The sequence below is a fragment of the Carya illinoinensis genome, chromosome 13 (genome assembly GCF_018687715.1).
Source record: "Carya illinoinensis cultivar Pawnee chromosome 13, C.illinoinensisPawnee_v1, whole genome shotgun sequence".
NCBI lineage: Eukaryota > Viridiplantae > Streptophyta > Magnoliopsida > Fagales > Juglandaceae > Carya > Carya illinoinensis.
In genome coordinates, this window is record NC_056764.1 from 27,686,205 (window position 1) to 27,712,250 (window position 26,046).

A 26,046-nucleotide genomic window follows, 5' to 3' on the forward strand; every position below is an offset into this window, starting at 1 on the left:
TAAAATATTTTATATTTTTATTATAAAAGATTAAATGACCTTTAAAAATGTTTTTTCATATTAATGTAATTATAATATATTACTAATAATATTAAATTAGTATAATTATAAAATGTGATAAAAATAATTTTTTTTTTAAATGTTAATTTAATAATATTTTTTTATTGTATAGATAATGAATGGCTAATCCAAAGATTAAATTTAGATGAAATAGATAAATGTAAAGAAGTGTTGATGTTGATTAAATTTGAAGATAAATTTGGCTAAGCTAATAAGGATGCTCTAACTTTTAGGCCTCATGTTTTCGTATCTTATTTCATCTAATTATTATAATATTTTAAAATTCTAAAATAAAAATAATATTAAAAAATATATTTTAATAATATTGTATTTAACTTTCAATTTTAATATTAACTCATCTCATCTGTAAAAACAAACAAGGCCCTAAGGGCTTGATTGGAAAATTCATCTGATTTCATCTTAAAGTTTTCAAAATTTTATTCTTAAATCTCATTTAAACTTTTTAATTTTTAATTTTTGATCCAAGTATTACAACGGATTTTTACTTCCAAACAAATACAAAAAATAATATAATTTTTTAATATATTGAATTAAAAAGAAACATTGAAATTCATGAATAAAGAAATTGATGAATGAAAACTCGTTTTAAAAATAGTAATTTAAACCTAGTTACAATAATAATCCTTATTTTTTATTATTTTATTTAAGATTTAGATTTATAGTGTCTATTTTATTTAACGTAACATTAGTTCTTTTAGTTTATACTCATATTAAACAGTTATATTCTAATAATAATTTAAATTTATAATATTTTTATTTATGTCTTTTTTAATTAACTTGTTACTATTTACAAATTATTTTATTATTATTACAAATTTTACTCGCGATTTCGGTAGTCTTCACTTGAGGTCAATATAATAGGTCTCGAGGTTTAGCTGTAATTAGTGTTTTTTTTTTTTTTTTTTTTTTTTAATCTTTTCATGAAATGAAAGTATCCCTTGAATGCCGTTTAGTGCTAGCCTTCACTTTAGTTGCCCGTTAAAAAGTTTATTTCTTATATCAAGACAAAAGTTGAAGAAATATCTATTTAAAAAAAAAAAAAACTGCAGCTACCATAATTCGCTTCCACGTCGAAAACAAATGATTTTTATGTAAATTTTCCTATAAAATGCTTTGAGACTAGGTAATACCAAGAAAAAATTCCTGAGAATTTCAACTGTGCAACAGTTAGCACTCTATAAATTTCGTAGTCTCCCATATGCACATGCTAGAGTGGGAGATAATTGAAGCAATCTAGATATATATATATATATATAAATAAATAAAAAAATATATAAATAAATAAAATAAAAAAGGCCCACCAAACTGTGGTTTGGAAAGGGAGATAAGATAAAATTATTTTAAATAAAAATTAGAAGTTAAAAAAAAATATTATTAGATTATTATTTTTAATATTATTATTATGTTAGTATTTGAAAAAATTAAATTATTTATTATATTTTGTGTAAAAATTAAAAAAATAATTATAAAAATAAGATGAGATGAAACTGTTTCTAGATCCATGAAGAAAATCAATAGTCAAATAACCAAAACACAATCTTACGCGAAGTGTCGATACTCTGAAAACAAGATTATGCAAATCCTAATTATGTCAACAAGGTTAACCCAGATCTAATACAAATGGAGAATACCATTACACCAAATTGGCCCCAAAAATATCAAATGCTTTCGCTGCATCCATCCATCCTTGACCTGCAATGTGACCATAACACACTACCAAATAAAACCTAACGATTTTGGTTGCAGCTGCTTTCTTTCTCAACCAAACCGAGACCAGATAGATCCTGTAAACACATACCCCTGCCGCTGCGCCCAACCTGTAAACAAATTTCATGGTAAGCAGCAATTAAAACAATTGCTTGGTCCTGAGAAGCAGGGATACCTGAACCTGCAAAACTCAATAACATGGATAAGATCACCAATTAATTGTAATTATGGGATGATAAGATAGAAGAGATTTAGGAGAAAACTAAACCAGAAACAGGTCCATGGAAATTTGATCGTTCCCTGACATGCGGTGGTTTCTCAGAGTCCAACTGTAAAATCATTTGTGTGCACTCACAAATTTAAAACAAAAAAAAAAAAAAAAAAAAAAAGCCATAGAGATTGCATGCTACTGATGCAGTTAAACAGCAGGAGTCCTTTCTATTGACTAGAGGTCAAGCAACAACTTCTGAAAAATGACTTGGTAAATCCTCTGTTACTAAGAATTCAACATCATATCAGATCATTATCGAAGTTTCTATAACAGATCTGATTGCAGGGCGCACTTCAGAAAGGAAGCTGAAGAAGGTAAATCAGATGAAAAGCAGTTATTCATACAATTCTAAATGATGAACCTTGTGCTAGTTAACACGTTTTTTTTTTTTGTAAGGGGGGCTGCTGCTTGTTAATTTAAAACGTAAAGGATGGAATTGTTCAAAGGTTTCTTTATCAATCTGGATATAATCAAGGCAAAGACATTGGTAAAAAAGTTAGACGATAGTTCTTAGAAGCCTATCCTGCCGCAAAGCATCCATGAAGCTAACAGTTGAGGAGTATGCACGAAGATGAAAAGGCAAAGGGAAAAAAAATTTACATTCCATACCAGAACTGTGAATCTGCACACCAACTGCACAGTGAAATATGGATTATAAGCTGTTTTAATATAATTATTGGTCTTTGCAGAGTAATACTATATACTACACACCTGTCCCACTCTTATCCCACTTTAAAAATGGCCTTTATAACATGGATAAGGCAAGCATATTTCGCCCTACAATTTAGTACTTTACATCACCCTTGGATCATCTCTTATTTTTTTAAAGTGGGCAATTTCACCTCATTGTAGTGGAATAAAAGTGGGATGAGGGCATAATATGTCGCATTTTTCTAACAGCTCCTAATGAAGTAAACACTATCAAAATCACAAAAAGAGAGGAAACACACCAGATTCAGATAAAAAGATCAGTAATTATATCCTTCTTGTAGTGGACTCCGCTGCTGCTGGTAGTCATCGTACTGATCTCCATTCTGCATATGTCTATTGTAACTGCCATCATTATTTCCATAATTGTCAACCTTACTAGAATTGTCTTGCTGTTGTTCCCTTTCCCGGTTCCACTGCTCAATTTTGGCACGTCTCTCCTCACTGCCTTCCCTAACTGGACTGTGGTTCCTCCTTCCCCCAGGGCTCCTACTTCTGCTTCGTTCTCTCTTATGGCCAGGGCTATCGCTCCTATGCCTCCTGCTCCGACTTTCATAATAACGGTCCCTTTCATCATACTTTCTTCCTGAACCATGGCTTCCGTGAGAGCGCTCTTCATAGCTACGATGCCTATAGGGGCTTCGACTGCGACTGTGCCTTCGTCGGTACCTCCCAAACAATTGACGCCTCAACTCCCTGACAAAGATCAGCACAATTGAACACATTAAGCTCAACAAGTTCAGGCAGAACTCCACATTACATATTCCAGAGAATATATATTTTTACCAAAGTAAAGGAGATTCACCTGCTAATCCTTTTCAAGTGCATAAAATTACAGTATCCACCACGGTTGCATGTGTTCTCCTCATACTGCCTACAGGTGGCTTCACGGAAGTCTGTCACCGGAGAAAAGTCGACAATGATGGGACGGCCTGCAATTACAGTATTTGGGTTCCCAAAATGAGATGAAAGTTGGCCAGGTTCTCATTATATACCGATTAAAGATATGGACCACGAAAGTACAAAATTTTTTCATAGAGAGTGGCGTATCAGACTATCAGACAGAGAGTAAGAGAGAGCAACTCCAAAAGAAAATAAACACTTAGCCATGCTTTGTATAAGGGCATAAATAGGAGAGCTTGTTAGTGTGTTAAATGCATGACAATTGTGAAGATGAACAATTCTTCAGATAAGGAAAATTACATGAAGCCACAAAAGATTACACAAAAGTAATCCCATAAACTGATGCAGTTTCATGTGGCTCATTAAAATTATTTTATTGTAAAATAAATCTAACTGATCATGAAGCCTCATCAGTTTATGAGATTATTTCTATCTAAGCCACGTCAGATATCCTTAAAAGATAATGCCTACCTTAGTACAAATGAGTTTTTTTTAATCATTTTTTAAACATCCTTAACCATTAAAAAAATAAATACCTATATAAATTCACTAATAGTCTCCTCCTTAACATTAAGAAAAAAATATATATATAATATATGAGTGGCACATTTGTTTGGCATATTTGATGTCTACTATCATTTTCCATTCTTGAAAGAGTGCTTCAATGGAATTAGTGGTCGTACGGATTTCAGACAATAGTTAACTCATTCTCAGAATTCGCAATTTATAAAGACAACATAGTTCGAAAATGATAGAGTCATAGACACATAAGAAACCCCACCAGAACAGTCGTCGGGAAATTGAGAAAGAAAAAAACAAACCAGCATAAAATCTTCCGGTAAGATTCCGGAGAGCATTGGCAGCATGTTCCTCCTCTCTGAACTGAACGTAGACATTACCAACCATGTGATCAGCAAGGTTATCGCAAACATTGAGGCTCTCAATTTCTCCGTACTTTCCTAGCTCCTCAAACAGATCTTCGTAGAATTCCTAAAAATCCCAATTATAGAAATTGCGTAATAACATAAATTATAAATACAAGACCAAACAAACCACTAGTAAAAACCCAAAACGCATGGAAATAACATTTCAATCAGAAACCTCGAAATGCCTTTGTATGGTGCGGGGGTCGATGGGGTGGCCCTGGGCATCAACGCCGGGGGTGATCATGTCGGGGCGCTGGTACATATTAGAGAGGAGAAGAGTGGGGCTGATGCTGGGCTTGGTATGGAGGCGGGAGCAGCGGTCTCCATGCCTACAAGCTCCGATCTTGAAGTAGAAGGGGCAGTTCACACGGTCCTTCTCTGTCCCAAATATCGAAGCCAGATGCTCCGCCATTACACTATTCTTTAGCCTTGTTTCTCTGAATCAGAATCTATCTGGATTGGGGCGGGGGTGGTTGGATTCGAATAGAGGACGGAGAGAATGCTTCAAACTTTCATCTGGATCTGTCATATATAATCGGCACCGTTGGATGATTTTCTGTCTTTGTTCTAGATGGTTCCTTTCAGTTATTATGTAGTAATTATATAAAACGACATGACTCTAAACAAGAAGCTGGTTTGCCCGAGAGGTTAAGGGGGAAGACTTAAGATCTTCTGCACACAAGTGCGCGTGGGTTCGAACCCCACAGCCAGCAATGCCTATTCCTCCTTTTTATTTTTCGAAGTTTTGTCTCGTGTTTTTAAGGCCCGGTTTGAATGAGATACGAACGAGCTGTAATCAATTATATCTATCTAAACGGTATGAGTTGTTTGTATTTCAAAAATTGTTTTAAAATTAAATAAACAGTAAAAAGTGACCCAAACAGTATATAAATCATAAAAAAACTTTAAATAAATAGTACAAAATTGACAAAAATAATAAACAAATAGTATAAAATAGTAAGTAAACAGTACAAAAAATAAGTGAACAGTTGCTATCTAAATATTGGGACCTACTCATTTATCAAATTTCAAAAAATAAAAACTATTTCATCTCATCTCATTATCTAAACATACTCTTTTACAAACCATTTCATCTTATTTTAATTTAAAAATCTAATTATTATTCAAAATATTACATCCCATATTATCTAAACTGCATAACCAAACGGGTCCGTTTATTAAACTAGGAAACTCTTCCAACATTCTTGCTTTGGTCAAAACTATGTTGTTTTTACAGGATAGGTATTATTATTTTATAGTTTGGAAGAGTTTTGGAAAGTTTAATAAACTTGTGAAATTTTCATACATATACTCTCATTATACTTTTATGTCCAAACTATAGATTAGGACATTGTATAACAAAACAATTGCCAATTGGTCATGACTTTGTAAAGAGATGTATGCTGCTAATCTCTAGGACCCGACACTGTTTTTAAAGAAATTGTATCATTGTTATTTTATTTTTATTTTTTATACATAATGTTGATGCAATTTTTTGTCAAAAACAAACCAATATTACAAACTCAACAAAAATATAATTATAATTTTTAAATAAAATTTAAACAGATTTCAGATTAAACAAGTTGACTCGTTTATTAATCGTGCTTTAATAAATTAACTCGTTTTTATCTGAACTCATTTATATAAATCTCACATTTACTAATTTTGTATCATATTTATATTTACGGATCATATCTCATATTACTACTCCAACCATCCATCATTTTGACTTTATTTCTTTGAAGATTATTTATCTTTTCATTGCTTCATCATGGGCCTCTATGTATCCTCTCGTGTAGTGGGCCATAGACTTATTTGATCTCCAACACATAACATCAACAATTGCCCACAAAAGATTGTACCGAAGCTCTCTCTCTGTCTCCTAAATCTCATCAAACTGTAAAAGCTGACTTATTCTTCAATTGTCCTCTATACACTGCTAAAATTTAATCAAATCTGAGTTCCAATAAAATATAATTATGAAATATATAGGGAAGTGATAGGACCACCAACTCATCCACACCTAAATCACAACTTCTCAACATAATATTATTTATTTGGAATTTAATCATATAAAATCAAATAAAAAATAAATAGAAATTTGAATTTTTTATTATTTTATTAAGTGATTTTATAAAAGTTGATCAAATGCATTAATATTTATTTTATTTTCCTACTCTCTCGTATCAGATCAGTTTATAACAGCTAAAGCCCGGACCCAAAGATTTCTAACTTAGCCAAGGGCCCATTTATTAGGTGTAGGTCACGTTAAAGGTTCAATTATTTGGGCCTGGGATCATGAGGCTGGTGCTAGACTCTGTACCCGTTTTGTCGATGCTGGATATGAAACAAACTTTAGGCCCAATCTTTTATATCAAAAATGATAATTATAAATTTCATATAATCATTTAAAAAATAAATAAATATAAAATTTATATTAAAAAAATTAATTTTTTCACAATGAATCTCATTTTTTTTAAAAATAATTATACGATATTTACGCACTTTATAACTATATATAACAATACTCACAAAATTTAGAATTATATCACAGGACGCAACTAATGCAATTCGTTCCCAAATCGGATCGGGCACATGATATTAGCCATTAAAACACACAATTGGCTTTTTTGGTGCCATGCTCGCCGCTTTCTCATGATTAAAAAAAGTGAGTTGGGAAGTTATAAAAGAGTTATGGTGCAAAGAGTTAATTTATAAATATATTAATAATGTATTTAATGTGTAAATAACTAAAAGAAGAAGAAGAAGCCAACGTATAGATTTTTTTGGAAAGAGAAAAGTTATACTCACCGACAAATGGATTTCAAATCATGGTTCAGAGTTTTTTTTTTTTCTATTTAATGATCAGGAAAATGTTTTTTTAATGATATTGTGAATTTTATTTTATTTTTTAAAATATTTAAGAATATATAAAAAAAATTAATGAAAAAAAAAAATTGTACTCTGTTGGCACGAGGGCGGCTCTTTTGGAAATGGGTCAATTGAATGTACAGCAAATTTGCAGAGAATAAATACAAAACATAGTAGGGAATATTACACATAAGAGATGGCCCCATGTTGCATGGAATGGGGGATCTAAGCGATAACCCAGTTACCCAAATAATAATAGCCGACATAAGGCGAAGCAGACGTGTCAATGTCAGAGTGGATGCTTCATGTCTAAATACATAACAAGACAACATTAATCAAGAGCCTAAAGACTATCTGTACAGCCATGTGAGAGGACCCCTCAACTGACACATTTTTTATGAAAAAAATCTCAAGTAATTCTTTATTTATTTTATTTTATTTAGGTGTGCGTCTCTGGCATCACGTGTTTTGCTGTGTTTGTGTGGAAGAAACCTTCGTAATTAAAATCTATCAAACAAAAAAAGAGAGAGAACAAAAAACTTTAAAGCGAATGAGATTGATGTTTCCAGACAGCTACAATTTACAGGGCCATGCAAACCTTCCCACGATTTATTATTCTGAAACCTAAAATACTGTACACTTGTTGGGTCATCAGATATAATTGGACCGAACATCAAGAAAGATAAACATAGCATTATTTTTATTTTTTTTTCTTCTCCTCAACAAGATCCGTTTCATTCATTTAAAGTAAAAAAAAACTACATTGTCTTAGAAAACTTACAAATAGAACAGCAACTTTAAAGCAAATTACAGATAAAGTATGAAAGGTATGGTAGGATGAAGTTGAGGGGTATGCATCCATTTAAATTTTTAGACGTAATCCATTGCGCAATGAAATGTGCATATCATTTCAGGTCTCAATATATTTTTCTGATTTTCTAACTTTCAAAAAGTTGTAGTGTGTTTTTTATATCTCCAATTATGGGTCGTATGATCTAGTCTAAGCATTTTCTAGGATCATTCACTGCTTGCATTACTGCAAGTGAATCCCCTACACAAGTTTTTTTGACTTGATTGTAATTTTTATGCAAATAGTTTTAAATATTTGTGTGGAGTCAGTGGTTTTGCAACAAATCATAGAGAAATCTTATAAAAGTAAACATATAAATTGATATAACTTCATATGATATATTAAATTTATTTTATAAAAAAAAATAATTTTACAGTATAATATATATACTACATCAATCTATATTAATTTATAAATTTATTTTTATAAAATTTCTTTGTAACTAAAGCGTTACTATTTAAAAAATATCCAACCAATCTCATTTATAGGATTGGAAGTTGAAGTCTAATGTACTTCATCAATGTTTTACACATCCAGTATCAGCTGGAATTAAAATAAAAAAAATAAAAAAAAAATAAAATGGAGGAAGAACATGGGAACATGTGCATGGATCCATAAGGAAATCCACAAACAAAGCCAAACAATAAAGTCTACGGAAATCCACCACAGACAAAGACAAACGATAAAGTTTTAGCTACTACGACTATCCTACTTTTGCTATTATATTTTTCCCTTTGAGTCGCCTCATTTAGCAAATAATTTTCAACTATACTCTTTCATATCGTGAGATTCGACGCATCATCAGATTGAATTGGTGCCTTGAAAAATATAATTTTTTTTTTAATTTTATATATAATCATTTTTACGTAATTTATTAATATGATTGACTGCATCACTTTTTTTAATAAAAAATAATTGACTTATCAATCACATCAATAAAATACGTCAACAATATACAAACATAACTGTACGTAACAAAACTCATTTTCTTTTCTATCTAAGATTTAACCTTACCTTGATTCTACAAACACTTTATTAATACCCAAACACAAACATGGATTAAGATCTTTTAACCTTTTTACATGAATTTGAGAACTTGAAATGGTAGAAAGATAAAGACATATAGCGGGTCTTATATTATTTATAGAGCATTTAATACCGGTTGAAAAATTCACATACACAAATATCGTGTAAATATTATATGACTTATTTCATGTGTTTATCTCTCTCGTACTTAAAATCATCATATTTTAATAAAAACTTGAATGACATCTTTTTCTATGCACACAAAGTAGACCTTCTTTTCCCTAACAAAACAAAACAAACTTCATTTATCAATCCTTCCAAAGAGAGGGAGTAAAAGACCATTTACAAGTAAAATCTCGTTCATCAAAGCATGTACTCTCTCCTATGCAAAGCTTTTTCACACTTCATTTACACTTTAGATAGCAAACACCAATTCTTCTTTATAGATCTGTATGATCTCTTTACCAGATATCACGTTAAGATATAAGTTAAAAGATTAAGTTTATTAATACTTTTTTATAGTGCATCCAAATCATGAATTGAAAACTTGTGCAAGAAGAAAACAGATTCCTATTCCTATGAATGGAAAGTACAAATTAATGCAGTAATAATGCAAACTTGTGGAGTGTGGTCTTCCTTATGGATATGGTGTTGATTGATATAATTATTTCTCGGCCATTAATACTCAACAAAGTGGTTGGCAAGTCTTGTACAGCAAGCTATGTAGGGCTTGCGTGCAAGGATAATTATGTTATTGAATCTGATTGCAAATTTGGCATCTCAGCCGGCTTTAATAATAATAATAATAATAATAAAACAAAAGTAGTTAGGTGAGTTTTAGATAGTGAGATGATTTTATATAAAAGTTGAATAAAATATTGTTAGAATATTATTTTTTAATATTATTATTATCTTGAAAATTAAAAAAGTTGAATTATTTATTATATTTTATGTGAAAATTTAAAAAAGTTATAATAATTAAATAAAATCAGTTGAAATCCTCTTTATATTCAAACATAGCCTTAGTAATGCGGTGTTATATGCAAAATCAGTGCAATTCACAATATGCACAATGCATTTTCAATGTTGAATCTATGCTTTTTCGACCATCTAAAACATATATAATTTTTAAGTATAAACTATATTTCTATTGAATCACGTGATCCGTTAGTGCGTTTAGTAAAAGAGTAATGTTATTTAGAAATCCAAAGTGTCTTAGCATTGCACAAATTCTTTTGTAAAAAAGTGAATTATACTAAAAAAGGGTAAGTTTTTTTTACACATTCATGATGGGGTTTATTTTTTAACAAAGAGATTGTGAAATTTGTTTATTTAAGATTTTACAATTTAAAATTTGCAAGAGTTTCTTTTATCCTCTTTATTCTATAATCTCCTCTTTTTTGCTCAATACCTGATTTATTTATCATAGATAAAAGAAGATATACTGTAACACGTGTAATGATTCCATTTTATGAATGTAATAGTTAGTTTCTTTATGTTATTTCTGTTATTCACTTCTTTCTTACTTTCTTCTTTCTATTCTCTATTATAAATATAGAAGATTCATACTGTAAATACAGGTTGAATAAAGAAAGATCATTTTTTAGTTCATTTCAGATTTCACTCTGTATCATGGTATCAGTGTAAGAGAATTCAATGTCCGCTGATTTAGAATCCATTTCCGCTTCTATTTCAAACACTACGGATATGGAAATCAGTCCATACCACTTACAAAATGGTGATTCACCAGGAGCAATCTTAGTATCCAACGTCCTCACTTGGAAAAATTACCATACATGGAGCAGGTCCATGATTATGGCATTGAAGGCAAAAAATAAAATTGGATTTGTAAATGGATCGATTGTTCGACCAGCTTCAACAGATACTTCGAGTGATTTGTGAGAAAGATGCAACAATATGGTATCTTCTTGGATCATCAGTTCTGTATCAAGAGAAATTGGGGCCAACATCATCTGTGCTCAAACTGTTAAGGATATGTGGCAAGAAATCAAGAACAGATTCACACAATGAAATGGGCCAAGAATTTTTCAACTTCAGAAAGATTTATCGATGTTGACTCAAGAAAATATGTTGGTAAGAGATTACTACACGAAATTCAAGTCTTTATGGGATTAATTGGTTGATTACAATCAAATTCCCACTTGTTCTTGTGGTATTTTAAGAACCTGCACTTGTGATGCTATTCAACAATTCTTGAAATATCAAGATAGACAACATGTCATTCAATTCTTAATGGGATTGAATGAATGTTTTTCTCCTGTTAGAGGACAGATTCTGATGATGGAACCTCTACAAGAGATAAACAAGGTATTTTCTTTAATGGTCCAAGAAGAGAAATAGAGAGAAATTAGCAGAACCAGTGCCATTGACACTGTTGCTTTTATGAGTAAAATGCAAGAATCGAAATCATCAAGCCAAAGATTTGTTCCTGGAAATCAGCAGTACAGAAGAGCAAGATTGATTTGCACTCATTGTGGGATGACTAATCACACGGTTGATAAATGTTACAAAGTACATGGTTATCCTCCTGGTTTCAAATCTAACAACTATCGACAGAAAGGAAAGTCTTCATCAGCAAACCAAGTCACAAGCCAACTTCTTGATACACCCTTTGAGTCTTATAATAATCTGCCTTTCTCTCAAGAGGATTGTCAGAAATTGTTAGCCTTAATCCACTCACAATCTAATGAAACCAGCACTCATCAAGCAGCCAATGTTATTTCTAATAATTCTTCTCAAACCACTCGAGGTATGAGTTTTTCCATTTTTTCTTCAAATTGTTCATCATTTTTATCAAGATTTCAGAATAGTTAGATTATAGACACTGGTGCTACAGACCATATTATTCATTCCATTGATATCTTTACCTCCATAACAAAGTCTTTAAACACTTCTGTTAAGCTTCCAAATGGCAACACTGTACCAGTCACCCATCTTGGCACAGTTAAATTGTCTGAAAATTTAATTATCAAAGATGTACTTTGTATACCATCTTTTTCATATAATTTGCTCTCGGTTAGCAAACTTACTTCATCACAGAAATGCACTTTTATATTCCTACCTGATGTTTGTTTTATTCAGGAATTTACCCCATGGAAGATGATTGGGATTGCTAGAAAGTCTGCTGGGCTATACATCTTGCAACAATCAGGTATTTATGATGTTGAGTTTCCACCAAAATCAAATAATGTGAACTCTGTCACAACTTTCAAAATTTGGCATAGTAGATTAGGACATCCTTCTATGTCTCGATTGAATCTCCTTTCAAAGAATGTATTAGATATTAGTTTTTTAGACAAACTTGATGATCATTGTACAGTTTGTCCTCTAGCCAGACAGAAAAGGCTTTCTTTTGAGACTCATTCATATAATAAAAGTTCTTCTTTCAATCTTATTCATGCTGATATATGGGGTCCTTTTGCTGTTTCAACTCATAATAGTTCTAGATACTTTCTTACCTTAGTGGATGATCACACTAGATTTACTTGGACATACTTAATGAAAACAAAATCTGAAGTTCAAAATATCTTCATTACTTTTTATAATCTGGTTGAAACACAATTTGAGAAAAAAATAAAATGTGTGAGATTTGACAATGGTTTAGAGTTCAAAATGACAAATTTTTTTAATTCAAAAGGAATTATGCATCAAGTGTCATGTATAGAAACACCTCAACAAAGCTCTATAATTGAAAGAAAACATCAACATTTATTAAATGTAGCAAGAGCTTTAAAGTTTCAATCAAATATACCTTTGATTTTCTGGGGAGAATGCTTACTTATTACAACATATCTTATTAATAGAATTCCTTCTTTAGTAATGAATAACAGATCTCCACATGAAATTTTGTACAATTCAGTTCCAACATATCATCATTTAAAAGTTTTTGGATGTTTATGTTATGCATCAACCCTTACCAAAAACAGATCAAAATTCTCACCAAGGGCAAGAAAATGCATGTTTGTAGGATATCCATTTGGTATAAAGGGCTACAAGCTTTATGATTTGGAACAGCAAATATTCTTTGTTTCCTGAGATGTAATATTTCATGAATCAATATTTCCCTTTTCATGTCACTCGAATACAAATTCCATAATTGAAAATGCATCTCAGCCAAATAGCATTTCAAAAAATTTCACTCCAGTTCTTCCAAAACTAGTTCCAGATTACAGTGAAAATGTAATCCATCCTGAACCATTGCAATCAGAAATTCTTCCTTCTGATTCAATTACTCAACCTAGTATAGATTTATCATTACATGATGAATATCAATTTCCACCCTTGAGAAAATCAACTCGACAGCATAAGATGCCTAGTTATTTGCAAAACTATCATTGCAATTTAGCTACTTCTACTTCTCAATCATCTACCAGGGATCCTGTTACTAATCCAGGTAATAAATATAGCATATCTGAGGTTCTTTCTTACTCCAAATTATCTAAATCACATAAAATCTTCTCTGTTGCTATTTCTTCAGAATTAGAACCTTCATTTTATCACCAAGCTGTCCAGCATGCTCATTGGAGAGCTGCTATGTTTGCAGAATTATCTGCATTAGAAATGAATGACACTTGGGCCCTCACCACATTACCACCTCATAAAACTCCTATAGGTTGTAAGTGGGTATATAAGATAAAATAAAATTCTGATGGTTCAATAGAGAGACACAAGACAAGACTTGTTGCCAAAGGGTATACTCAAAAGGAAGGTTTGGATTTCTTTGAGACTTTTTCACCTATTGCAAAGATGGTCACTGTGAGGTGTGTTCTATCACTTGCTGCAATACACAATTGGCAGCTTTTTCATCTAGATGTTAATATATAATGCATTTCTATATGGGGAATTAGATGAAGAAGTTTATATGAAGCCTCCTCCAGGTTATCTTAGCAAGGGGGACAAAAGAGTATGTAAATTACAAAGATCTCTATATGGTTTAAAGCAGGTTTCAAGACAGTGGAATTCCAAGTTTATCTCTGTGCTGTTTAACATGGGATTCTCACAATCGAAAGCTAACTATTCCTTGTTTACCAAGAAAGAAGGAAATTCATTTGTTGCTCTGTTGTTGTATATAGATGATATATTGCTAGCTAGTAGTGATATAGATTCAATTGAGATTGTTAAAAAATCTCTAAGTGCTGAGTTCAAGTTGAAAGATTTGGGGCTAGCAAAATTTTTTTTTAGCATGGAAATTGCTAGATCAAAAAAGGGCATCTCTTTGTCTCAAAGAAAGTATGCTTTAGAACTGATTTCAGATTCTGGTTTACTTGCCGCAAAATCAGCCTTATTTCCTACGGATACTCATGTGAAGTTATCAAAAGATGATGGTGAATTGGTAGATGATGTTTTAGCTTACAGAATGCTAATTGGCAAATTATTGTATTTGACTCATACCAGACCTGACATTACATTTGCAGTACATCACCTTAGCCAATTTTTAGATAGCCCTCGAATGCCCCATTTACAAGCTGCTATGAGAATCTTAAGATATCTCAAGTCTGCCCTTGGACAAGGCCTATTGTTTCCAACTTCATCAAAGGTTCACATCAAAACTTTTTCAGATTCAGATTGGGCTAGCTGCCCAGATACTCGCAGATCAATTAGTGGCTATTGTATTTTTATTGGAAACTCTCTTGTACCATGGAAATCTAAGAAGCAACACACAATATCTTGATCTTTAGCTGAGGCTGAATATAGATCAGTGGCTTTCACAGTTTATGAAATTATTTGGCTCAAAGCTTTACTTGCCGATCTGCATCAACAGCACAATCAACCGGCTCTCCTATTTTGTGATAATCAAGCGGCTCTTCACATAACAGCCAATCCAGTCTATCATGAACATACTAAACACATAGAAATAGACTGTCACTTGGTGCGTGAAAAGTTACAAGAAGGTCTGATCACCACTTTGCATGTATCTTTTGCTCATCAAGTTGCAGATCTAATGACCAAACCTTTGGGTTCTAAGTCATTTGAGGTTCTTTTATCCAAGATGAATGTGCATAATATATACACATCATCTTGAGGGGGACTATCACAGATAAAAGAAGATATACTGCAACACATGTAATGATTCCATTTGATGAATGAAATAGTTAGTTACTTTTTGTTATTTCTGTTATTCACTTCTTTCTTACTTTCTTCTTCCTATTCTCTATTATAAATACAAAGGATTCATACTGTAAATACAGGTTGAATAAACAAAGATCATTTTTAGTTCATTTCAGATTTCACTCTGTATCATTATTAAAATTATCAATTGAATATCATATTCAAATAACTCTACAATTAGATTGTAAACAGAAATAATTTTTTTTTTTTAATTTTAGAAAAAGCTAAAAATTTATTCCCACAAATCGCGCAATTGTGCATGTAATTAGTTCTGTTGAAAACTATATTCTCATCACACACGCAATTTATATTCCCTTCAATTGTCAGCAGCAAGCCTATAATCTTTCCTGTTGGATTGAAAAAAAAGTAGCCAACCTTAAAGACAGCAAAGAGGGTAAAGGTGTGATGATACGTGGTAGTGTGGCCCCACTACAGCACAACCTTACTTTGGAAGTTTCCATAATCCGTGGTATGCATTTAAAGGTTACATAATTCTGAGACGCCAATTATTGGCATCGTTCCAATTTTTAAATAAATTAACATGTTACCCTTCCCAACGGCCCAAATCCGTGATTCTCTCTCTCTCTCTCTCTCTCTCTCTCTCTCTCTCTCTCTCTCTCTCAGAGGCCAGAGCAAATTAAGAAAAAGGTTGGGGAAGACAAAAGACGCCTTGTACTAGAAGTAAACCACGAGTAAACAATGTTTCCCTTATAAAATGCAATTCATGCCATCACAGCTATGTATGTATATATGATTGCGACAAGGCATGGAAAGTGACATGAATATGTCCCCCCTCCCCACTCTTACTCTTTATTGATATTTGTGATGAAGATCCATTTGCTTGCCTGGTTAGAATTAGATCTATGGCGAAGATCATAATACAGAAATGCTACCACACCTCAATCTAATCGTAATTTATTATTTTATTTAAACATGCATATTTAAGATAGAATGATAAAATTGACAAATATATATTGATTAGATGAAAGTGTATAGTAAGACTTCTATGTAGAATTTCTCTTTAAATAAAAAGCAATTTTTTCGGGATTTAAAAGATATGCTGGTTATCGTCTTGCAAAGGGGTAAGAAGGCTGTCTTGCAAATGAATTCCTAACAGAAAATGGCTTCAAAATTATAAGTACTTTAGTTACAACTTCACCCTTTTGATTGAAAAGATTATTCAACAAAACTTAGGAAAACTAACAAATAGGAAATTAAAAAGAAAGAACAAAATCTCACACTTACAATCTACTCAAACAAGCTACATAACATCATCTCCTTGTTGTCTAAACCTTATGCTGTTTCCTTGCACCTGGTTCTGTATAATGTATTTTTCCCAATATCGCCAACATTTTCTTTCTGTTATTTTCCAAGATTACTCAAATAATCGGGTGACATTCTGAGGAAAGCATGCCAAGAACTTTTTTGCCCAACATGATGAATGACCTCTTCTTGAATGAGTTGAAAAAAAACATATAGCAATCAATCGTGGCTCATGGAACCCTCCTTGTATATAAGTTGTTGCAGACAAGAAAGATACGAAAACCGCATGACAAACACTAAGATGATGTGCCAATCTAATGTATATAACTTGAGAGCATGCTGCCACTAAGAGCTGGGGATGATGGTGCCGATGTAGCCAAATCCAGTGATGAGGAAGGTAAGGGTCTGGAGGAAGAGGTACACAAAGTAGTTGTTCTTCCCATGGACAAAGTCATAGCATCCACAGAAGAAGAGGAAAACTCCAAATCCCAGCTCCAATGTATGCATCCTGTTTGAATTTAAGCAAGAAGAAACAACAAGAGAAAATTCAAAAGATATACACTCCCTTCACATTCGCGCACATGCAACTGATGCAATTGCATAAGATAGATGCAACCATGCCAGGTAACTGAAATATAATATACCAAAACAGGTCAACCTGGAATCTAACAACTGCAGAAAATAATACAAAATACCCTCTTGGTTTTATCATGATGCGCCAGTGACAACTAGTATTCACCTCTCAAGCTCACAGATTGCAATAAAATTTCCATTCCTCCACAAACTCGTGTGTTTCTAAACTCATCCATTTCCATGTGCATTCAGTAAAAGAATGTCAAGTTTTGGTTGAGCAGGACCATTGTCTATATGCAACTGAAAAAAAAAAAAAAAATTGTTCCTAACAAAATAGAATCATTAACGCCCTTGCTCCTAACTAATAATTAATAACCTACTACTAAAACGACTGACAATCACAGTAATAAAGAAAAAAAAAAAATTCTTGTAACATGTGAGTTGTCTTGTGTGGCCTGGTGCCATTTTGGGGGAACTCTGTATCTCTTCCTGTCATTGTTCATCTGTTAGTAGCCAGATATAAATGGAAGTCCTCCTAGTTGGCCAATACCCCCCCCCCCCCCTCCCCCCACCTTAAATTAGTTTGATAATCTTAAATATTGTTCAAAATAATTATCATGCAGATGATAGTCTATGCAGTTACCTATAGGGGTTCAAATGAAAATTTACCTGTCTCCAAATTTGAAAAATCCCAGTCTTTTAGAAGGTGCTTTGGCGTTTGTTTTGTTCTTGGTAGAATCTTTCTTGGTGGCAGAATCTCCAAGTTTTTCTGTGACAACCCATTCGTTGGCTCTACCAGCTTCCAGCAGACCAATTAATGTTGCCTTGGTCCGGTGCAAAGACATCACATTCTCAAAAAGAATCCAGTAGAACAGTAAGTGAACCGACCTGCAAAGCCGAGACTACCTAAGCAAAGGGAGTTCTTGCCTAGGAACAGAGGACTAAAAAATATGAGAAAATTGATGAGAAAAACAAATTTATGTTAGTATAGCAGACCTTGGAGTTCCTACTGAATTAAGAATGGTGATGATGGAAGGAATATAAACAGCTCCCCAGATTGGAACATGAACTTCAGGAACCAAGATGGTCAGAGGGAGTACAACGCAGTAAAAGCAGAAAGTGACCATATGGGCTATGATCTTCCGAACAAAGAAGAAACTGTAAATGACATATACTTTCTTCCACAATGTTACTTTCTGCAGTGGTATTTAAAAAACAAACAATATTAGAACTTGTAAGCTATAAAAGAAATTGAATAAATTGATTTCTAGCTTAAGTTCATAAATCTAATAAGTCTGGACACTTCTATAGCATGACTTAAGAATAAACTGACCTTATTTCTTACAATCTCCATCACCATTTTCCTAAACAGATTAGCAGGACCACAAGACCAACGGTGCTGCTGGAATCGGAAGGCATTGAAAGTACTAGGAAGTTCACTTTTCACCTGCCATAAAATAATTGGTAGTTTAGTAAATGCTAATCCACCAAGATAAATTTAGTAATAAACTAGAGCCCATGTGCGACTAAGATAAGTCAGAGATACATTAAAAGACAGTTCATATCTGTGACCTGGCTAAAAACAGAAAAATGGAATAACTGCTTCAATTTCACCCGCACTAGATACCTGGAGGTCGCCGAGGTACAAAAATTTCCAGCCCCTAAGACTAGCACGAACAGCAAGATCCATGTCCTCTACTGTTGTTCGGTCCTTCCAGCCGCCTGCTTCATTAATAGCAGCGATTCTCCATACACCAGCAGTCCCTTTTTAAAATTCATATATAAAACCCAATTCATTACTTCTACACATGGAAAAAACAATGCATGTTTGAAAGGTTGTGGTGAAGATAAGAAATTGGAACTAATTTGAAATTATTCTCTGAAAATTAGCAGCATGCAAGCCGTTCACTTTATGCATATTGATGTGCACATAGCTTCTAATGCATAGGTGTTTTGGCCTTGTGTCAATTTTCATCTTTAAAATCCTTCTAAGGTAATTTGGGTGTTAGAATTTAAATTTGTAGTGCTTTACCATGAAACAAACGTTAACAACAAAGCAAGGATACAATTAATAAGCAATTCCAATGGAATTAATATCACTAATAAATGTATTGTTTGGATTTTCATATTTAAATCTAATTGTGCTCCTTGATTTGCGGTCAAAAGAAACTTTCATTGATTGGGGAAGTTAACAAGTTATGAGAACACTCACTGTGACTAAATGGGTACTACAAGTAATTTTGACTCCTTTTAAAATTTATCGCACTGGTTTAAGTTTTAATTAAATGCCTCATATTTTTTTAGGAAACAAATGATGGTATGAATGTTTCTATTGAGTCATAATGTATGACGACAATGATGATAATGGTGACAGTCTTTATGAGTATATCACTGCAGATTCTGAAAAATGGACTAAACCCATTAATAATGTTGTAGAGTAGGTGAATTCTATTTATTTTTACCAAAACTTCTAACCAGTTCCAATAGCCCTCACGAAGCATTAACTAACATGTGTATTTGTTCAACTAAGTTCCCTTCAGTTGCGAACATTGAACCAGTCACAATTCAACTGAGGTTCTTCCCTTTAAACTATAAGCTTTCTAGAAAAGGTTATCTTTAAACCATAGTTGATATGGTCTAGCTAATTTGCATTGAACAAGTATAGTCATACTATTACTAATTCAAATAGTTGAATTGGCCTAGCTAATGTGGCTTGAATAAGTATATCTCGATCAATTCAGATAGATTGGAAAAGTTGCAAATTACCATTGAAACCGAAGAAGGCGTGTGTTGCAGACCCGACTTCTTGCTCAACTTTGAAATGGTAATCCAATGACATCTCTTGCATTCTTGTCAATAGGCACTCATCAGAATTTACTGCAAAACCACTTCAAAAACTCCATCACCACCATACCAAACCAACCACATTCTTCATAATTAGTAATCTCATTTATCACATGAAAGGGTACATATTCCAAAAGCTCAACACTAATATCAAGATAGGTGCAAAGAACTCGTACTTTTGTGCTTAAAGCATTAAATTAAAATTTTTTTTTTTTTGGGGGGGGGGGGGGGGCGGTTGGGGGGGAATTTTTTTTTTTTATTAAAAAAAATACAAGTTCTTCGATGTCCAAAGTTTAGTCATCACAAAAAACAAAAGATAAATAAAATAAAATAAAAGTAGGAAAATTCTCACGTGACTCGAAATGAAGCACAAGCTAAAGTGTCGGCAACGGGACACAGGTCTACAACTGGACTATGGTCCTGCCCACTTTCTATATTTTCTTTTTATTTCTAATGGAGACCCAATTCTTGATCAATTATTTAACCAACAAAATAAATTTAAAAATTAAAAAAAAAAAAAAACGAAAAGACCACTAGGAAGTGGAGCTGCTGGCTGAATTTGGTGTCACAACACGAAATGACAGATTTGCCCTTAACTTTTCACCATTCCCAGAAGGGTTGACCGTTTGGTCCGTACAATTTGGGTTGTTGATAAGGCAGGAAGGAACTACCATTATACTTGTTGTCTTCCCACAAAATGACAAACCTACCCTCGACTTCCACCTCTGTTCATGGCAGTTAGTCCGAGGAAAAGGACAGAGATTCTGAGTTCATAGTCGGGACACTTGCGTCATTTCAAGACCCAAAGAAGATGTCCATTAACATGTTAAAAATGGGGGATTAAAAAGACTGATTGAAAATCTCACCAACTAATCATATTTTGTCTATTAATCATTTGGTTTCATTTTGATATTCTGGTCTTAAATCACATTCTGTTCATCTCTAAGCAATTACTTGCAAACACAATTATTGGAGATCTATTTCCATTATCAATTCGAATTGGATGACTAATTTTTTTCATAATTCTACAAACTACACTGTTATCTTGCTTTTATTTCGTTATGATGGAGCGGCAACCCATCAATCTTTGAATCTTTCTTCCAAAAACAAGAATGAATATCGATAAAAATGCCTCATTTTAAGTAGCCAGATAAGGTGAGACAGATATGAAAGTATGTTAGCAAGAGATTAGGTGACAAGATTTACGGGGAATTGCAGATTTAATAGCAATGTAATCGTAGATTGTGATGTAATGAGAGGAGGAAGGGGAGGGGGGAAAACATGAAAAGTTGATGTACGGCAGAAGATGGTCCCACACCCCCGTGATTGGTGGGTTTGCCATTGGTAGACCCCACCCACGCCATGCACTCTGCAACAAATCCCGCCGACGGAGAAAGAGAGAAAACAAACTATGGCGGATTTTTACTTTTACCCCAAATAAAATAAAATAAAAAAGACTTTAAAAAAGGGAAATATTTGGGCACCGACACTTTCAAAATGCAAGACCAAGAACAGAATTAGGCCATATTAATGAGCGTAGCTAAAATGGTTAAAACATGGGTTAATTTTGGAAGGCTTACCAAATCTCCAGCGAGCTTGAACCAATGCAATCTGTGGGTTGTGGACCAAGAAAGGGATGGCTCGCCTGAGAAAGTCGGGCTCTGGCCGGAAATCTGCGTCGAAAATAGCTACGTATTCGCAGTGTTTAACGTAGCTTCGCTTCAGCCCTTCTTTGAGAGCGCCGGCCTTGTACCCTCCCCTGGTCTCTCTGATTTGATATATTATGTTTATGCCTTTGTTCGCCCATCTCTGGCATTCCACCTCCACCATTTGCTGCAACATAATGTAGTATCCAAAAACAAAATTATGAAACAGCTTTCTAGCATTACGTATTGGTTGTAGCAACAGAACTCAGATCAGGGGTTTTGATGTTTGTGCATCAAACAAAAGTTTATAATGTGCGAAATGCTGCTAAGTGAACATGATGGCAAAAGGCAGATTTACCCAGATCAGGAAAAAGGCTGAAATCAGTAAGAATTCAGTGATGCTTGATTTGGGAATCAAGTGTATTGATAAAAAAAGAGATATGGAGAACTGGTCCATTTCACCGGAAGGAAATCAGTCAATGCCAAAGTTTAACGAAGAAAGGAAAGAAATTGTGTGAAATTTATCGCTTTTAAAGAGAAATTTGATGGCTTTGGCAAAAATGGAGTACCTTGATTGTAGGGTCAGTTGAATCGTCGAGAACTTGGATCACAAGACGATCCGACGGCCATGAAAGTCCGCACGCCGCTCCAATGGAGATCTTGTAAACCTGACCCAAACACACATGAAAACACAAGCAAAGAAAAGCATCGAGATTTAGTACTTTCTCGTCAGAACCAGGAAAATACATACTACAATAAGAGAACGCAATGGTGAAAAAAAACAGACGACCAACAAATATATTGAGCAAATCCAGAGAGAAAAATAAACAAATCGGACCTCTTTTTCATTGAACATTGGAATTTGAATGAGCACAACAGGGAAATTGGAGCTGCCCATTTCCAAGTCTTCTTGTAAGAGCTCATAATTGTAACGCTTTTCTGGTTTCTTCCAGAAGAGCTTGACCAGGATTATGACCACTCCCATGTAAAGCCTCTCAATGAAGAGCATGAGCGACATGGCCAAGCAAATGTACACCCCAAGAGTCAGTAGAGGCACAATCAATGGCGCTTTGATCAGCTCCCACATCATCCCAATTTGCCCTGCAACCTCATCTCTCACACCCTGAAACGTTTCCGGCAACAGAATCTTCTGTGAAATGTCAGCCATCTCGCACAAAAAAATAAGATTATGGCCCCTAACCCAAGATCCCTCTCTCCCTAATTTGGGTTTATGTCTTGTTTGCAAAATGTGGTGAATTTGGGACACTTGTAACTGGCTTTTGTCACTGTAATTTATAAGGTGCACATACAAGGAGAAGGATACCAGAGATCTCTCCCCAAAAACAAATGTTGAGTACAAACAAATGTTTAATTTTCACTCTTGGAAAAGCCTCCTCTCCCTCACCCTCTGTGCCAGCCAAAACTCTATTATTCACTAAGAAAATGAACCAGAGACAGAACCTTATAGGGACATTGTTAGAGAGACCAGAGAGATAGGGAGGGATGAGCAATTAATAGAGAGAGAAAGGAGGTTCTTTTATAGTATTTTTGGTACCATTCAGTTTTATTTTTGCGAATATTTTACTTCTTTTCTGGTTAAGATTTTTGGTTTTTAGTGACTGTTTTCTTTCTTTAGATTTTCGGAACCCTTTTTAGAGCCGTTCCAACAGCAAGTGTGAATGGCTTCATTACAAGATTATAATTACCATAGGATGGACATAATTGTCAATTCAAGGCGGAACACACATTTCAGTACCTTCAACTAACCCCATAAAATTCTATGCATATTTTTTTTGGGACCATTGCATATTGCCTGAAAATTAAATGAGGTGGCTTCTTCTGATTGGCCAGTGTGCTAGGAATCCGAAGCCAGAGGAATATGAAGTTTGCAATTTCTGGGGTGTGCCATTTAATCAACCACTATGAATCGTCAATGATTACCCCATTCCAATTATCTGTAAAAGGGACCAAAGGGGTAAAAAAAAACATACAAAACAAAACAAATTGGCTTCAAAGACATTATGAGCAAAGCATCCTAAAATTTACGTTATTTGCAGGTTGGGATCTCGAACTTGTTTATAGACAAGAAAATTGCATGCCTCTTTAAAAGTAAAAGTTTTCCTTTCAAGAACCAAAAAATGACTCCTGAGACGCAGTCAATTGGAGGCAAGAATCAAAAACCCAAGAATTACCAAAGATTTTTTCCAAAAGACAATCCTACTGACACGTATTGAAAAGGAATCGGATTCTAATACAATAGCTTGTTGCTTAAGGGATTGTTTGGATATTGAAATGAGATAATCAGATAGTTTTAGATAAAAGATAAAAGTTAAATAAAATATTATTATAATATTATTTTTTAAGATTATTATTATTTTAAAAAAGTTGAATTGAGATTTAAAAAAATTGAATTGTTTATTATATTTTATATGAAAATTTAAAAAATTAATGATAAAACTAGATAAGATGTTTACTCAATCCAAACGGCTCCTAAATTGTTACGATTTTTTGTTGCTAATGAATGAGTTATGGGTGGTTACTCAATAATTTATTTGGATCAAACTGCTTCTGTAGTAGAATTTTAAGCTTGGAAGGACTGGTTTTTCTTACTTACATTGTAGATTATCTGTGTAGTGTGTAAGTTTTTGTTTCTGGTCTGATTATGTGAGTGGTGATTGTCCTGCCTAAATGGAGGGTCATATTTGAAACCGATCATGTTTATAAATTGATATGATTTGATGTGGTACGTCAGGTTGTAACATTACTTTTATTGTAAATAACTAGGTTTAACATATCACATAAAGTCACGTCAGTATATGAGTTGATTTTTATAAAATCTTTTCGTGGCTATAATATTATAAAGAAAATGTTGGATATTAAATTGGTTAATGTAATTTGTTATGAAATCAAAGTACTAATCCTGAACTTTTTTATCTTTGATTTTATAATTGATCAAATTAATCATTTTAACAGAATTATTCAATTCTTATTAGAAAATGAAATGTTGTTTTTCATTCTGAATTTCATTATCTCCACGACTCTTATCAATTGATGTGATACATGATTTGAAGGGATTTTTCATTCCAATAAAAAGCCACTTAAATGTATACAAAAGATAATATTTTAAAATGATAAAATATTAATACAGAGGGAATTAAGATTATAATTATTACAAAAGAAAATAATTATTAATGTTGTATTGAGCATGACCGTACGTAATTTGATGAGCTATAAACTGCGTCGCCACATAAAGAGGAAACAGACTTGAACATGAATGGGTTCACCTCCAGCACTCAAAGTATATATCCATGCCATTTATTGCATGCATAGACAGATTAAGGCTGGCTTGCTTTATTTTTCTTTCATCTTTTCCAATGTGAAGAAGAAGATTATTACACTTTTCATTGATTCCACATTCTATAAGATAAAAAGAAGTTTTGAAATTGATTGTTTTTATTCATATAAAAGCACCAAAAATAGTGATCATGAGTGCTGGGTTACGCCCTTTCTATTTCGATGCAGCGTGATTGTAGTTGGAAGATTAAAAAAGAAAAAAAAAAAAAAGAGGTTGCATAATTCTTCATAAGTACAATGAATAAGTACTACTACTGAAATCCACGAGGTTGAAATTTGACTTTGATAGTAAAGATTAAACTTATACTAGTCTTGCATAATTCTAGGCAGATTTAGGAAGTGCGCAAATGGAAAGAAAGTCGTTAAGATATAAAATAATAAAATAAATAATAAAATTTCTCTATTACCATAAACTTGAATTTTTGAGATAAATAATATTATTTTCACATGTTATCAGAATAAATGTCCTGAATTCAAATTTTGATTCTACAGCTTAATATATTTAATTAAATATTTTATGGGTTGGTCCCACACGTGATAAGAAGGGGTATTAAAGCCTGCATATTGGGCTTATTCATTGAAAATGAATCGTTTAGGTACGTAAAAGTGTTAAAATATAAAATAAATAATAAAATTTAAATATTATCATAATTTTAAACTTTATATATATATATATTTTATATTTGCATGGAATCTTAAAAGTCAAGAAGGGAGGCAGGCCTTTAGTGCAAGTAATTTCCATAAAAAAAATATAAATATATACGTTTTATGTACACAACATACTATATATTAATGTTTTTTTACTGACATTATCTTATAATAAGCAACATGTTTACACACGAACTTACAAGTAACAGAATTCTTTTGCATGAATCATTAATTACTTGCATGTCC

The 26,046-nt window shown here is 33.0% G+C and overlaps 3 protein-coding genes and 1 non-coding gene across 7 annotated transcripts; 2 read left to right on the forward strand and 2 right to left on the reverse strand.

The window, feature by feature from the left end:
• Positions 1-1,558: 1,558 nt before the first annotated feature.
• On the reverse strand, positions 1,559-5,112 carry LOC122292066 (splicing factor U2af small subunit B-like). Of its 4 annotated transcripts, none has more exons than XM_043100265.1 (5): positions 4,772-5,112; positions 4,492-4,660; positions 3,573-3,699; positions 3,010-3,463; positions 1,559-1,898 (listed from the first exon to the last, which is right to left on the reverse strand). In XM_043100265.1, the coding sequence occupies exons 1-4, from the start codon at positions 5,006-5,008 to the stop codon at positions 3,028-3,030; spliced, it is 969 nt and encodes a 322-aa protein (XP_042956199.1). In that variant the 5' UTR covers positions 5,009-5,112; the 3' UTR covers positions 1,559-1,898; positions 3,010-3,027. The 4 variants fall into 4 exon arrangements, with proteins under 4 accessions (XP_042956199.1, XP_042956200.1, XP_042956198.1 ...); XM_043100266.1 differs by having other exon boundaries at positions 1,559-1,969; XM_043100264.1 differs by having other exon boundaries at positions 1,559-2,692.
• Positions 5,113-5,226: 114 nt separating this feature from the next.
• TRNAL-UAA lies at positions 5,227-5,309 on the forward strand. Its single transcript has one exon. It is a non-coding gene; the product is annotated as a tRNA-Leu (tRNA).
• Positions 5,310-13,672: 8,363 nt separating this feature from the next.
• Positions 13,673-15,035, forward strand: LOC122291096 (uncharacterized mitochondrial protein AtMg00810-like). Its single transcript, XM_043098742.1, has 3 exons — positions 13,673-13,757; positions 13,842-13,979; positions 14,212-15,035. Exons 1-3 carry the CDS (start codon positions 13,673-13,675, stop codon positions 15,033-15,035), a joined length of 1,047 nt encoding a protein of 348 aa, XP_042954676.1.
• A 1,544-nt stretch (positions 15,036-16,579) lies between these two features.
• Positions 16,580-23,319, reverse strand: LOC122292238 (glucomannan 4-beta-mannosyltransferase 2-like). The gene is made up of 9 exons (XM_043100476.1): positions 22,637-23,319; positions 22,368-22,466; positions 21,733-21,985; positions 20,075-20,185; positions 18,936-19,072; positions 18,642-18,755; positions 18,305-18,504; positions 17,978-18,196; positions 16,580-17,243 (listed from the first exon to the last, which is right to left on the reverse strand). The coding sequence occupies exons 1-9, from the start codon at positions 22,964-22,966 to the stop codon at positions 17,081-17,083; spliced, it is 1,626 nt and encodes a 541-aa protein (XP_042956410.1). The 5' UTR covers positions 22,967-23,319; the 3' UTR covers positions 16,580-17,080.
• Between the last annotated feature and the right edge of the window lie 2,727 nt (positions 23,320-26,046).